Genomic DNA, 14,026 nt, shown 5'->3' on the forward strand with positions numbered 1-14,026 from the left:
CTGCCTCTCCCCAAACCCAGCTCACTGCCGCCTCCTTCTGGAGCCTTCCCTGGCCTGCCCGCATGAGGGACTGTCTCAACAATCAATAGTGACCTCTGAGCTGAGCGAAGACACTGTTGAAACTTCCCACCCACCAGCTCCTCCCACCTCCGCTGGGGTGGCAGCGGGGTGGGTGAGGGGTGATGGCATTCCCTGGAGGAGTGTCCCTCTAGGCAGCTGCGGCCCCTGTATCTCCAACCCGGGGAAGAGGGCCTTTTGCGCGCGGGCAGGGCGGGCGCCACACTGACCTTGAGCCGCATGTCGCGGGCGTGCCGCTCCAGCTCCTTGCGCAAGTCCTCGCGGCCCAGCCTGTCCACGTCCAGCACCGAGTGCTTCCACTCGATCTGCTCCACGCTGTGCGGGTCGTGGGACACGCACTGGCCCAGCTTCACCTTCTTCAGCACGTGCCAGCAGCGGCCGTAGGCGGCCTCGTAGTCCAGCACGAGGTCGCTGAGCGTGCGGAAGGCGGGGGGCTTGTACATCAGGTCCTCGCGCCGGCTCATGCCCAGGGCCCCGTAGCGGCCCCCGAAGTTCACCCCCAGCACAATGTGGCGGAAGTAGTTCCCTGAGAAGTAGCTCTTGAAGCTGATGGGGAAGCGTTCCAGGGTGGGCATGCTGTTGGTGAGGTAACTGGCCATGTCAGCTCAGCTAAGGAACCGGCCAGTGAGGCGCAGGGCCAACATGTGGGGGCAGGACTGGGGCTGCATGCCCCCCACCCCAGGGGCGGTCTGGGTGAGCCTCCCCCCGCCCCTTCCTGACACCATGCCTTGCTCACCTCCACATCCTGTTGTCCAGCCTTGCGCCTGGCCTACAGTAGGTGCTCACTAAACTGAATCTCTAAGGGGCAGGGCTCTCATTGACTAGTGGCTGCTGCTATGATGTCAAGCACCGTTCACAGAATAACAGCTAATAGCGAGTCCTTCACTCCAAACCTCAGGGCTCTCTAATGAGTCTGGGCACATGGGATTTATCATATTGTTCTATGTTCACACCAGCTTAAATTTGTCTATAATAAAAGAAAACAACAAAAAAGGGCAAGGCTCCTGCATGAACCAATCAGGTCAGAGAACTGGCCATATGCACCTGCCTCCCCACCCTGCCCTAACTGGAGGCTTATCTGCCCACCGTGGGGCCCCAGCCATAGGTCCCAGCTCTGGCCTTTGGGAGGAATGACTGAGAACCCCTATTTGCTTTCCTTTATAAAGGCAGGAAGTTCCGTTCCAAAGATCCCACCCATCAACCTCACAAATCACCATACCCTGGAAATGCCAACATGCTGGCATTCAGCCTGCTTTCCCAGGCTGTTTGGTCCTTGGAAATGGCACAGTAGCCTCTGCGAGACAATGTGCCCTGATCTAGGGGTCAGAGGACAGGGTCACAGTACCCATGTGACTCAAAAGAGAGCTTCCCAGGAAGCCTGAGAAGTGAGCCACTGAGGCATGGGGGGACCGAGACCCCTCAAGCCCCTTCACTTTGGAGCCCAGTTCATGAGTGCTAGGCGAGCGAGCGGGGAGGGCCTGGAGCCCATGCAGGCCTCCCCTTCCAGAGTGTGCCCGCCCCCTCCCAGGGCTGAGGAAGGATACATTCCCAGGATCACGGCTTCCAGGCATTTGATTGGCAGAGCCTCTTTGGTCATTTCCTTGGCCAGGTCCATCAGCCTGGGGGCAGGGAGGCAGAGCCATGAGGACAGAGCCTCTAGCCCTTCCCGTGGGGGAGTGTCAGGAGGGGGCAGGGGACCAGAAGTGCTAGAACAGAGACATTCTCCCATCCAAGCTGCCTCAGCTCAGGCCCAGCACCTCCCTTCCCTCCCCCAGGTCCACCCTGAGCCAGAGAGGGTATAAGAAGAGGCAGCCAACTAAGATAAGGAAGGAGGTCCCTTCCCTTCCCTCCTTTCACTTCCTCCTCCCACCCCAGGCTCCTGACCTCTGGGGGCGGGAACATGAATGGAGCACGTAGTCACAGGCACTCTTTGACAGCCACTGGAAGGTGGGGGTGGGGGGTGGGGGAGGCCTTCTGCAGTGGGGTGTGGGGCCAGTGGGAAAGCGTGCCATGGATGCTGGGAACCTTGGCATTGATCCTGTCCCTTCTGGAGCACAGTGGACGCTCCTGACCCAACCCTGGTGTCTCCAAAGAGCTTGTAATTGATTGCAACTGCTCCCCCACGGCTGGCCAGCTGCCCGGGTCCTGGACATGCATCTCAGGCGGGTAGCCTGGTGACTCCCCAGCCTGTCCTGAACTTGGAATTCAGGCCATTTAAGACAGCCTGTTCCTGAGGCCTGGCTCCTCCTTCCGCCCTGAATGCTGCCTCCAGGTCTAAGAATGCAGCCTGGCCGCTGGCGTTTTCGCCCAGGCCGGTGCTGGACTCCTCCACCCACTGAGGCTGGAGCTAGGCCCGTCACTCCGCAGTCACAGGACAAGAGCAAAGCTTTTAGGGTGAGGGAGGCTGGATTCCACTGGGGGTCATTAAGGAATTTAGCTAATAAGCCACTTAAAGCATTCTTCACTGGAAAGCGAACATGGACAAGCTATGGGTGGAACAAGATGTAAAATCCACATTAATTTTTAAAACAGGTTTTTAAGCCCATGGACAGCTTTGGGTGGAGCTCCAGGCCCCTCAGGCCCAGTGAGGAAGTGGCACTCACTCCTCTCTCCTCTGTCTGGGGCTTCCACAGGGCCAAGCCAGCCAGGGGTCTACACACTGGGTGGTGGGTTAGGAAGTGAGAGATGAGGAGGGGTCCCTGTTGCTCAGACATGGGGCCTTGTACTAAATGACCAGAAGAGTCCAATGAGGCAAATGGGGTGACCACAGGTTCCCTGCAATGGGGGGAGCTCTCTCCTGCTAGGCTCACCTCATTAAAAAGAAAACAATAAGGCTTATACACAGGCTACTACCTGGGGCCACCCTCTGTCATTCCCAAGGCAAGCAGGGGGGCTGCCCATCGCCCCCAGCTCAGCATGGGAGCCCGGTGTTCATCTCGGCCCCAGTTCCTCTTCGTGGCATCCTGGGACCCTTGCGGTGTGCGGTGAAGGAGATGGGGCGGTGCAGGGGGACACACCCCTGCGGCCTGCTCCCTGGGAAAGGCCCTGCCTGCCTCACAAGCTTCCACCCAAGGCCCCTGAGGTGCTCCAACCCACCGAGGAGCACTGTCCGCCGTGGCGCGGAGGGACAGCACGCGCCCACACTTACCCTGTGAGGGGTCTGCTCTTCTTGATTTCAAAGAACTGGGTCCCTGTGTGATTGTACCTGCGGCGCTGGTTAAGGGCTTCCCAGCTTGGTCTGGCAGAAGCATGTCCCACCTCCCCACCCATCCGTCAGACCCTGGGGCCCAGCACTTCCAGGGGTGCAGGCTGGGTCAGGACCCCATAAAGTATTTCTTGAGAGGAACCTGGGGGGCGCTGATCATCTGGAGGGGAGAGAAGGGCACAGCACATGTGCCCCTCCTTCCCCACACGGCCCCTCTCTGTCCTCTCTCCTCTGTGGTTTCCACCTTGCTCTCCTGTGGCCTCTCCTCCCGGGAAGGGAGCCGTGGAGCAGGCAGCCAGGCCAGCCAGGGCTGGGAAAGTGGCTGGGCTTAGACAGCCGGGGAGCAGCATGAACCTACAAGAAAAGGCTGGTGTGTGTGTGGGGGCGGGGGGGGAGGTTTGACTCAAAAGAGAGCTTCCCAGGAAGCCTGAGAAGTGAGCCACTGAGGCATGGGGGGACCGAGACCCCTCAAGCCCCTTCACTTTGGAGCCCAGTTCATGAGTGCTAGGCGAGCGAGCGGGGAGGGCCTGGAGCCCATGCAGGCCTCCCCTTCCAGAGTGTGCCCGCCCCCTCCCAGGGCTGAGGAAGGATACATTCCCAGGATCACGGCTTCCAGGCATTTGATTGGCAGAGCCTCTTTGGTCATTTCCTTGGCCAGGTCCATCAGCCTGGGGGCAGGGAGGCAGAGCCATGAGGACAGAGCCTCTAGCCCTTCCCGTGGGGGAGTGTCAGGAGGGGGCAGGGGACCAGAAGTGCTAGAACAGAGACATTCTCCCATCCAAGCTGCCTCAGCTCAGGCCCAGCACCTCCCTTCCCTCCCCCAGGTCCACCCTGAGCCAGAGAGGGTATAAGAAGAGGCAGCCAACTAAGATAAGGAAGGAGGTCCCTTCCCTTCCCTCCTTTCACTTCCTCCTCCCACCCCAGGCTCCTGACCTCTGGGGGCGGGAACATGAATGGAGCACGTAGTCACAGGCACTCTTTGACAGCCACTGGAAGGTGGGGGTGGGGGGTGGGGGAGGCCTTCTGCAGTGGGGTGTGGGGCCAGTGGGAAAGCGTGCCATGGATGCTGGGAACCTTGGCATTGATCCTGTCCCTTCTGGAGCACAGTGGACGCTCCTGACCCAACCCTGGTGTCTCCAAAGAGCTTGTAATTGATTGCAACTGCTCCCCCACGGCTGGCCAGCTGCCCGGGTCCTGGACATGCATCTCAGGCGGGTAGCCTGGTGACTCCCCAGCCTGTCCTGAACTTGGAATTCAGGCCATTTAAGACAGCCTGTTCCTGAGGCCTGGCTCCTCCTTCCGCCCTGAATGCTGCCTCCAGGTCTAAGAATGCAGCCTGGCCGCTGGCGTTTTCGCCCAGGCCGGTGCTGGACTCCTCCACCCACTGAGGCTGGAGCTAGGCCCGTCACTCCGCAGTCACAGGACAAGAGCAAAGCTTTTAGGGTGAGGGAGGCTGGATTCCACTGGGGGTCATTAAGGAATTTAGCTAATAAGCCACTTAAAGCATTCTTCACTGGAAAGCGAACATGGACAAGCTATGGGTGGAACAAGATGTAAAATCCACATTAATTTTTAAAACAGGTTTTTAAGCCCATGGACAGCTTTGGGTGGAGCTCCAGGCCCCTCAGGCCCAGTGAGGAAGTGGCACTCACTCCTCTCTCCTCTGTCTGGGGCTTCCACAGGGCCAAGCCAGCCAGGGGTCTACACACTGGGTGGTGGGTTAGGAAGTGAGAGATGAGGAGGGGTCCCTGTTGCTCAGACATGGGGCCTTGTACTAAATGACCAGAAGAGTCCAATGAGGCAAATGGGGTGACCACAGGTTCCCTGCAATGGGGGGAGCTCTCTCCTGCTAGGCTCACCTCATTAAAAAGAAAACAATAAGGCTTATACACAGGCTACTACCTGGGGCCACCCTCTGTCATTCCCAAGGCAAGCAGGGGGGCTGCCCATCGCCCCCAGCTCAGCATGGGAGCCCGGTGTTCATCTCGGCCCCAGTTCCTCTTCGTGGCATCCTGGGACCCTTGCGGTGTGCGGTGAAGGAGATGGGGCGGTGCAGGGGGACACACCCCTGCGGCCTGCTCCCTGGGAAAGGCCCTGCCTGCCTCACAAGCTTCCACCCAAGGCCCCCGAGGTGCTCCAACCCGCCGAGGAGCACTGTCCGCCGTGGCGCGGAGGGACAGCACGCGCCCACACTTACCCTGTGAGGGGTCTGCTCTTCTTGATTTCAAAGAACTGGGTCCCTGTGTGATTGTACCTGCGGCGCTGGTTAAGGGCTTCCCAGCTTGGTCTGGCAGAAGCATGTCCCACCTCCCCACCCATCCGTCAGACCCTGGGGCCCAGCACTTCCAGGGGTGCAGGCTGGGTCAGGACCCCATAAAGTATTTCTTGAGAGGGAACCTGGGGGCGCTGATCATCTGGAGGGGAGAGAAGGGCACAGCACATGTGCCCCTCCTTCCCCACACGGCCCCTCTCTGTCCTCTCTCCTCTGTGGTTTCCACCTTGCTCTCCTGTGGCCTCTCCTCCCGGGAAGGGAGCCGTGGAGCAGGCAGCCAGGCCAGCCAGGGCTGGGAAAGTGGCTGGGCTTAGACAGCCGGGAAACAGCATGAACCTACAGGAAGGGGGGGGGGGGGGGGGGGGGGGGGGGGGGGGGTGGTGGGGGGTGGTCCAGCGTGGCTACATTGCTGGGTGCTGCTCCTGGGCCATCCTCCTGTTTCAAGGCCGGAATTGCCCCACTGACAAAGGAAGAGCTGGATCCGATTCTCAGTAACCAGCCTGGCTTTCTCCTGCTTAGGGCCCGGCCCTTCCATTTCTGCCTTCCCTGCAGCCAGAGGCGCTGGGGGAGAGAACCCAGGGCATACAGGGCAGAGAGCAAGAGGGGCCCAGAGCAGAGAACCCGTGGGGTCTGGGCTCGGGGTCCAGCTCGTCATTGCTGGGCAACTGGCCCCCTACCAGGGAAGAAAGAGGCAAAGAACTGGGAGAACATGCCAAGATGTGGATGTCACCTCCTGGAGCATAAAATCCTTTTCCTCTTCTACCTGTCCCCCCACCCCTGATCCCACTGCCTTTAAAACTACTCGTCTTTAAAGTGCCCCTCCCTCCTTCTGCTGGGCTGGATGGACAGCAGAGGAGGTCTGGGCTAGTGGACCTAGACGGGGCCACGGCCAGCAGGTAGTGCAGGAGACATTTGCCCCATCACACGGAGGAGGAAGAGGGTGGCCAGAGTGGGTCTGGGACTCATCACAGTCCCTGGGCTTGCTTGCAAGGGCTGGGCTTGCCCAACTCCAGGGGCTTGAGATGCCCTGTGAGCTGCGGCCTGGGCTATGGCCTGACGCTGCTCTGCGGATACCTCTCCAGCCCAGTCTGCAAACAAGCCCAGCTCAGCCTCTGGACCAGCAGGCCAGCGGGACGGCGGTCGCCCCTGCACTGGGAGGATACTGCAGCTCCCTGATGTACCGCTGCACGGCTTCCAGGCGCTCAGGGACCGGCGTGGAGGGCGGGAACGTAGGCACAGTCGGTATGGGAATCTGGGGACAGAGAAAGAGCCCTGGTCACAGAGGAAGGCTCCCCAAAGCTTCCAGCTCCCGGAAACCCAGACTGTCCCCCAGAGAAGCCAATGCCGAGGGGGGCCTCCATGCTTCCCTCCTACCCTGAGCCTCTCTCCTTGGCAACCCTTTATGGAGGCTCCGGCCAGACCTCCCCCGTGGCCGTTCCTCTCCCTCCGGGCACTTAATAGCATTCCTCATGTGGAGCTTCTGTTGATGCTCCGATTTTGTTTTCTTTAATAATTTTAGAAAAACACAGGTTGACTCACCGTTTTGGATTTTTTTTTTATAGTCATCGACTCTAAGGCTTAACAAGAATGTCAATATTGCGGTGAAGTTCATTTGGATGTGGGGCTCATTCTGGTTCAAGTGCTGGATCAAAGCCGGTTTACCTGGTGTCCCATCCCCTCAGGGCCTGCCCTGGGCTGGGGGAGCCCTCCAGCGAGGGATGAACACCCCCAACCCCCGGCAGAAGGTGCTACCCACCCCTGTCACGGCACATTGACCAGGCCTCCAGCTGCTACCCGGACTGGACTGAGTCCGTGGTGGCAGGCAGAGGGACACGGGGCAACAGGGCTTGCTGTGGCTCTTCTTGCCATGGTCTAGCCACTTTGGAGGGGTTTCATGGAGGCACAGGAGCCCAGGTTCCCCTTCAAAACCTCCCCTCCTGCCGGCTCCACACCTGGCAGCAGCACGGTGACCAGGCCACCAGGCGGTCCTCCCACCAGGAGGGACTCTCCTGTGCGCAGCCCAGAAGGGGAGAGACAGGGGGGCGTCGGCAGGCGCCTCCTGATGGCTGGATACTGCAAGGCTGGGGCTGCGAGGAGGTAGGCCAGAGCTGCAGATCCCTGAGGCCGTCCCTTCAGCAACCAGGCAGTCTCCAGGGAAAGGGGCCACCATGCGGAGTGGGTCCTCGGAGCCCAAATCCTGGCAGTTTGGCTGCAACAAGTCAGCGAGGCCGAGGAGGCTGAGGAGCCCTGGCTGGGTCCTCTGAGGCCTCAGAACAGACTTCTTTGGGCAGAAGAACCAGGTTTCTAGGAGCAAGTCCCACTCTTCTGGGCTCCCCCTTGGCTACTGCCAGCTGTGGGGTGGCTGCGGCTTCCTCACATAGAGAGGCCACGCCCTCATGGCCCAGGTCCCCACCAGCTTCTCTTCAGAGAGCCAGCGGGCTGGGCTGTTGGGAGTCAGTCTGGCGGGCAGGGGTGTGTGAAGGGGAGGGGTGAAGCAGGGCTGGGGTGGGGGAGGCTCTCCCTGTAGTGAGGTGCTGAGCCCACAGGGCACAGCCTTTCAAATAGGGAAGTGACACACAATGGTCACTGCACCCCAGATGGCCAGGGGTCCCAGGACAGCCTGTGGTGGACACCTGCTCACTCCAAAGGGCCCGGATGCAGGAGGGAAGGCCTGCAGTGACAGCCCTGCATGAACTTCCTCTCCCCAGCTCCTGGGCCCCTCCTCCCAGGCTGGGCAGCCCCCAGGCTGACACCTCTGTCTGGAAGAAGCTGTTTCCCCTTTCACATCACACAGCTGCCTGAACCTGCGCCACTACTTACAGTTGCCAGGGGGGTGGGGGGCTCCCTCTTCCTGCCTGACCACCCTGTGCCAATGCTCCCCTGGGTCAGGATACGGGGTGCGGGTGGGAGAGGAATCACTTCACACTTTACTATACAGCATAGCACCCAGCCTCCTCAGGTGGAAGGTCCCTGAGAGGCCACCTACATGTCTCAAGTGAGGGCACCCGTGACTGCCAAGAGCTGTGGCTGCAGACTATAAGTGCACCCCCCTGAGATACTCCAACCAAGGAGGGAGCTGCAGCCCAAGGGTCCTGTACTCAGGCTCACCCAGGCCTGGGCCAGGAGTGGCAGCACCCAGGAAGACATCCGGGCCATCCAGACAGAGCACCAGGCACTGGCTGCTCCGGGAGAAGGAAATGACTCTGAATGAGCAAAGGACCTGGACTCCCAGCAGGGCCTCGGAGGCCACACCACTGAGGCTCGCTGCAGCCAGCTCCGTGACCCAGGCTGACTCAGGCAACCACTGCAGACAGCGCCACACCTTTCTTCCGAATGGTCACACCAGCATACGCTCACCCGCTCAGAAACAAGTGAGCACGTTTCTGTACGTCCAATCGACCAGGCCCACTTTGGGACTGGTAGCCTGGATCTGCCCCATACCCCTCCCCCTCTCAAATCAGGAGCCAGGAAATGCTTCTCACTGTTGAGGGTCGGGGTGCGGTGAGGGTGAGTGAGCTTGGCTTCCCAGATAACTCGTCCCCCACTGCCAAGGCCAAAGGTTAGCCTTGCTGCAGGAACCCCTAACGTCCTGAGCTCTGTTCAGTCACTCCCCCGGTGAAGACCATTTCAGTCCAGCACAATAGGGAGGCTCGGGGAGGGAGGACAGCTGAGTGTGTGGGCCAGAAGCAGGAGAAGCCTAGAGGTTGACAGCGTGGTTCCAGAACCGGACTGTCGCTGTCTAATCCCAGCCCTGCCATTCGCTGTCTGGCATTAAGCTCCCTAATGAGTCTGTGCCTCAGATGCCTCGTTTGTGAAAGGGTCACCATAATAAAACCATGGGCACCATAATAGAACCATGGGCACCATAATAAAACCATGGGCACCATAATAAAACCATGGGCACCAAAATAGAACCATGGGCACCATAATAGAACCATGACGCCAAATTAGGATGCTCATGTCAAGGCCTTAGAACAGGCTCAGGCACGCAGCAAAGCTCAGTTCCTGCTGACGGTCACCGTCACTCCAGCGTGTGCCAACCACTGGTCAGCACATGCTGGCTCAACGTCCAAACTTGTATTCTGTAGGAGCCCCGTGGCCAGAGCCACGTCAGCAGGGCTCCAGCAGCTGGCTCGGGGAGGAGTGGCCCCTGAGCTTTTAGAGGCGGTGGCAGCCTAGAACATCAAGGGGAGAGTCTTATGAAGGAGCACAAACTGTCCCTGGACCTGGGGTCCTTTTAGAGACAGCTGCCTTTTAACACACCGGTACCATCCTTGTAAAGGATGTTTCTCTGCAGCGCCTGTAGGGTGGCTGCACCCTCAGTCCTTGCTCCATTTGCTGGGTATGAGTGATGTGTTCACCTGTTTCACATGCTTTTACTTCATCAGTTCCTCCCGACACCCTCAGAAATAGATATTGCTATTACCCCCATTTTATAGCTGGGAAAACGGAGGCACAAGGAGCCTGCAGACCTTCCTCACAGAAGGCATCGTGGGAGAACCAGGATTTTAAGCTGGTGCTGCCTCTGGGAGCAGAGCTCTCTCTCTTGGTCACACTACACGGCAGGGATGGCAGGAATCCCAGACTCAACAACCTGCAGGGACCACACGGGTAACAAATGGGGCAGGCAGGCTGGGAGTGAGTGGCGGAGACTGTGGCCAAATGGGGGGAGGGGAAACCACTCCTCAGCTCCAGCTGCCACTGCCATTGTGACTGCAGAGTCTCTGTGCCCAGATCTTCTTCTGAAATGACGCCCGAAATCTGGATCTTTATGTGAAATCTCCCAATTTTAAATTTTAGCTCAAGGGTCTTCTAAAACATTGTGCTGTCCCAACAAAACATCCCTTGGGCCCACTATGGTGTGACCTCTGCAGAGAATGCCAGCTCCAAGGACATGACCAGTCAGGAGGGGAAAGTCCAGTGGTCAGCCCACTCGGCTGCTGGCACCGCGGGATCCAACCACTGATGCCTCCCAGACTCCGGGGCTGCTTTCTACTCTGGGCCAAGGCCAAGGAGGAATCCCACACAGACTTGGGTGGGTTTTCTATCTGCAACACTTTTTCCTGTGGTTTGAGGAGGGGAAGTTTTGGATTTTCCCAATCTTCTCACAAAATTCCCGTGACACTACCATACTCCTATTGGCCATGACACACACTCCCCCACCGACAGCAGCTTCAGTCTTTCATTGGTATCTTTCCTATACATGCAGGTTGAGGATGACATTATAGACCAGTCCCTGATAAACTCATTGATTTTTCTTCTTCTTTTTTTAGTCTCCAGAACCATTCACATTCTTAAGGTTGAGGATGATATTATAGACCAGTCCCTAATAAACTCATTGATTTTTCTTCTTTTTTTAGTCTCCAGAACCATTCACATTCTTTATAACATGGCTTAGACATAAGCAAGATGGCTGGAGAGCTGTCTGCTAAACACCAACTTGTTCATGTGGGAGAAGCGCATGGCTCTGGCCTCATTAGCTCATATGTTCTGAGTGATGAAGAACATGGAAAAGGAAATGAACACCCAATAACCAGTACTGGTTTGAGGCTTCAGTTTGGCAGATGTTTTAGTACAGCCTCTCATTTAATCTGTACCACAATCAACCCCAGGTGACAGATGAGAAAATGATGGCTCAGATAGGGTCAAGGGACCTGCTTAAGGTCAGATAGGTGAGCAATCTGGACCCAACGGTCATATCCTTTGACGCAATACTTTCTCTTCTAGGAATTTATCTCAAGGAGATAACCAGAGATGGATCCCCAAATTTACATTTTAAAATGTTTGTTTGCCAGTGTTCATTTTAAGAATACATTATAGAACAAAATGTCTATCCATAGTGGATTAGCTAAATAAACTCTGAGTTAGTAAGAGGACAACTGTGTAGCCCTTCAAAATCAACCCACATTTTATTTACCCAGGAAACATCAGGCAGTTGCTCAAACTCCGACCTCTGAATTCCCTTTTCCCAGAAGGCAATTCCTCATGGCTATACCAGTAACTTGGTAAGAACAAAACAGGACACTTGTCTCTGTCTAATCCACTTGGACTGCCACTCTGTCCAGCCCTTCCTTCTCACCTGAGCCATCAGGGCTAACCCCTGGGTTCTGACCTCTGTCCCAAGAGCTTTTCTTTGGGGATTTCAAGCCTCTGATTCTTTTTCTTGGCCACAGATGTTAGAGAGAAAAATCAGGCATGTGTTTCCACTGTACAGCACGCAAAGTCTCAAGCACCCTTTCACTGAGCAAACACATAAATGCCTGTCTGTGCCAGGCACACAGGAAACCTTGGAAAGACAAAGAGGAATGAGACACAGCCTCAGCCTTCATGGGTGACACAACTGAAGACAGCCGTCATGTAGGACTTCCAGCCGTGCACAGAAAATTTAACTTTACTCCTCTCCATAGGCCCTCTTTAAAAAATAAAAAAATGCTGAAGAAACTGCAAGGAGGCTATTTGTTGCTAGGGAGAGGAAACCGGGTGTTGCTATGTGATGTCATTACCTGGATGGACACTTAGCGTATTAGCCATATATATATATATATATATATTATTGCTTTCAGAGAGGAAGGGAGAGGGAGAGAGATAGAAACATCAATAATGAGAGAGAATCATTGATTGGCTGCCTCCTGCTCTGCCCCCACTGGGGATTGAGCCAGCAACTGGGCATGTGTCCTGACTGGGAATTGAACTGTGACCTCCTGGTTCATAGGTCAACACTCAACCACTGAGCCACTCCAGCTGGATCTTTTATTTTTCTTTTTTTTTAATTGCTTTGTATAGAGAGAAGAAGGAGAGGGAGAAAAACATTGACATGAGAGTGAAACATCAATCGGACGCCTCCTGCACAACCCCCACCAGGGATCAAGCCCACAACCCCAGTATATGCCCTGACTTGGAATCAACTGGCAACCTATTGGTGCATGGGATGACATCCAACCAAGCCACACCAGCCAGGGCACGACTAACTGTCCCCATCTAGTGTCCAGCAGAGTAGATCACCTGGAACCCGAAGGCCCAGTTCTACCACTTACTGGCTATGGGGCCCTGAGTGCCGACTTGAGTTTTCATATTTCCCATCTGGAAAATGGGCCTCAATCTGCACTTACTTCACGAGACTATTGGGGATTCAGTGAGATAACACATGAAAACGTTTTTTCAATATGTGAAGCCCTGTATCCTCCTTAGTCATTCATTCTCTCTCTGCCCACAGTTCTCTGGTTTAGCAAATAAGATGTCAGTCCACATTAGTGTACTTGTTAATCTGCTGCCCTGCCCGTAAAGCATGGGCATTTAAAAAAAGACAGAGGAGCTTTCCAGGAAATGGGGCTGGGGGCCTCACAGAACCACCTCAACTGCAGCCAGGAGAAAGTTCTGGAAGGCACAACCTGCCTGTATTTTTAATCTTGCCATGACAGCCCCCTACCCCACCAAGAAAAGTGTGGCTTTACTCTCTCAACCTCAAGGTCATGAAAACCCGGAACCCCCACTCTGCCCCCAACACACACAAACCCCTCACCTTGGGCAGGTCCATGGCCCCACGGATCCGCTGGGCCACCTTTTCTCCATCGGGGTGGATCTTGGCCACGTGCTTCCACATCCTTTCCCAGGTGGCCTCGTCCACAGGCAGTCCGCCCCGGTTGACATAGAAGGGGACACCTCCATCTCGCAGGTCCTCTTCCCCTTCCTCCTCTGGCTCATCGTCTCTCTGGGCGGATGCCCCTTCGCTGGTCTCTAAACGCCTGGCCCCAGGGGAGGCAGCAGAGGCAGCGGCGGGGGCAGCACCGCCCCCGATCACCTTCTTCCCTCCTGGCATCCCCAAATCCTTGACAGGGGCCGGAAGGACGTTTCGGAAGGCAGGGAAAAATTGGTGGCTCACAGGAGGCCTCCCACACACCGGCTGCAGAGATAACACATGGCCAAACAGAGTACAGGCGCCTTTAAGAAACCAGGGCGTGGCTCCGGTACAATAAAATACTACTCAATAAGAAAATAAAATAAAAAAATCAGTGCCTCAACATACAGTGGGGGACAGAAGGGTTAGCGGTCCGGGGTCATCTTTAGAGGCCTGGTGCTCTTTGAAAAAACGGGGTAAAGAGGGAACACCCCAACTTGGCAGCCTTCAGAAAGCACCCCATTTGACAGCGAAAACAATGACTGGCAGCAGTCTGGGCTTGCAGAGAGAACAGTCGCGGGGAAACTGAGGCCCGACAGCTCAGACCTGCGGCGGCCGAGAGGGCCAAGGCACGGATGCCCACGCTGACTGGGCCCCCCAGGCGCTAGTTTTGGAGAGAACAAAGTCCTCCGCAAATCATCGCACGCTCACACCTGCGCGCGCTCCTGGGCTGGGGGGTACCGAGGTGACTTCAGGCCGCATCAGCTCGGAGCCCGGACCCCCAAACCCCCGACCCGGGGCGGCGAGGGGGCGCGATTTCTTCACCGTGATCAGTCCGGGAGCCAAGACTCGCAGC

The 14,026-nt window shown here is 56.8% G+C and overlaps 1 protein-coding gene across 1 annotated transcript in view; it reads right to left on the reverse strand.

Annotated features, from left to right (window-relative positions):
* VASH1 (vasohibin 1) overlaps positions 1 to 14,020 on the reverse strand; it is a 20,927-nt gene extending 6,907 nt beyond the window's left edge. Inside the window, exons 1-5 of the mRNA XM_014534727.1 lie at positions 13,075 to 14,020; positions 6,719 to 6,807; positions 5,481 to 5,537; positions 3,877 to 3,951; positions 288 to 669 (exon numbers count right to left, since the gene is read on the reverse strand). Of these exons, the coding sequence (XP_014390213.1) occupies positions 288 to 669; positions 3,877 to 3,951; positions 5,481 to 5,537; positions 6,719 to 6,807; positions 13,075 to 13,371 (900 nt within the window). The 5' untranslated portion in view covers positions 13,372 to 14,020. The remainder of the gene's footprint in view (positions 1 to 287; positions 670 to 3,876; positions 3,952 to 5,480; positions 5,538 to 6,718; positions 6,808 to 13,074) is intronic.
* Positions 14,021 to 14,026: the final 6 nt, after the last annotated feature.

The sequence above is a fragment of the Myotis brandtii genome, unplaced genomic scaffold, assembly GCF_000412655.1.
Source record: "Myotis brandtii unplaced genomic scaffold, ASM41265v1 scaffold132, whole genome shotgun sequence".
NCBI lineage: Eukaryota > Metazoa > Chordata > Mammalia > Chiroptera > Vespertilionidae > Myotis > Myotis brandtii.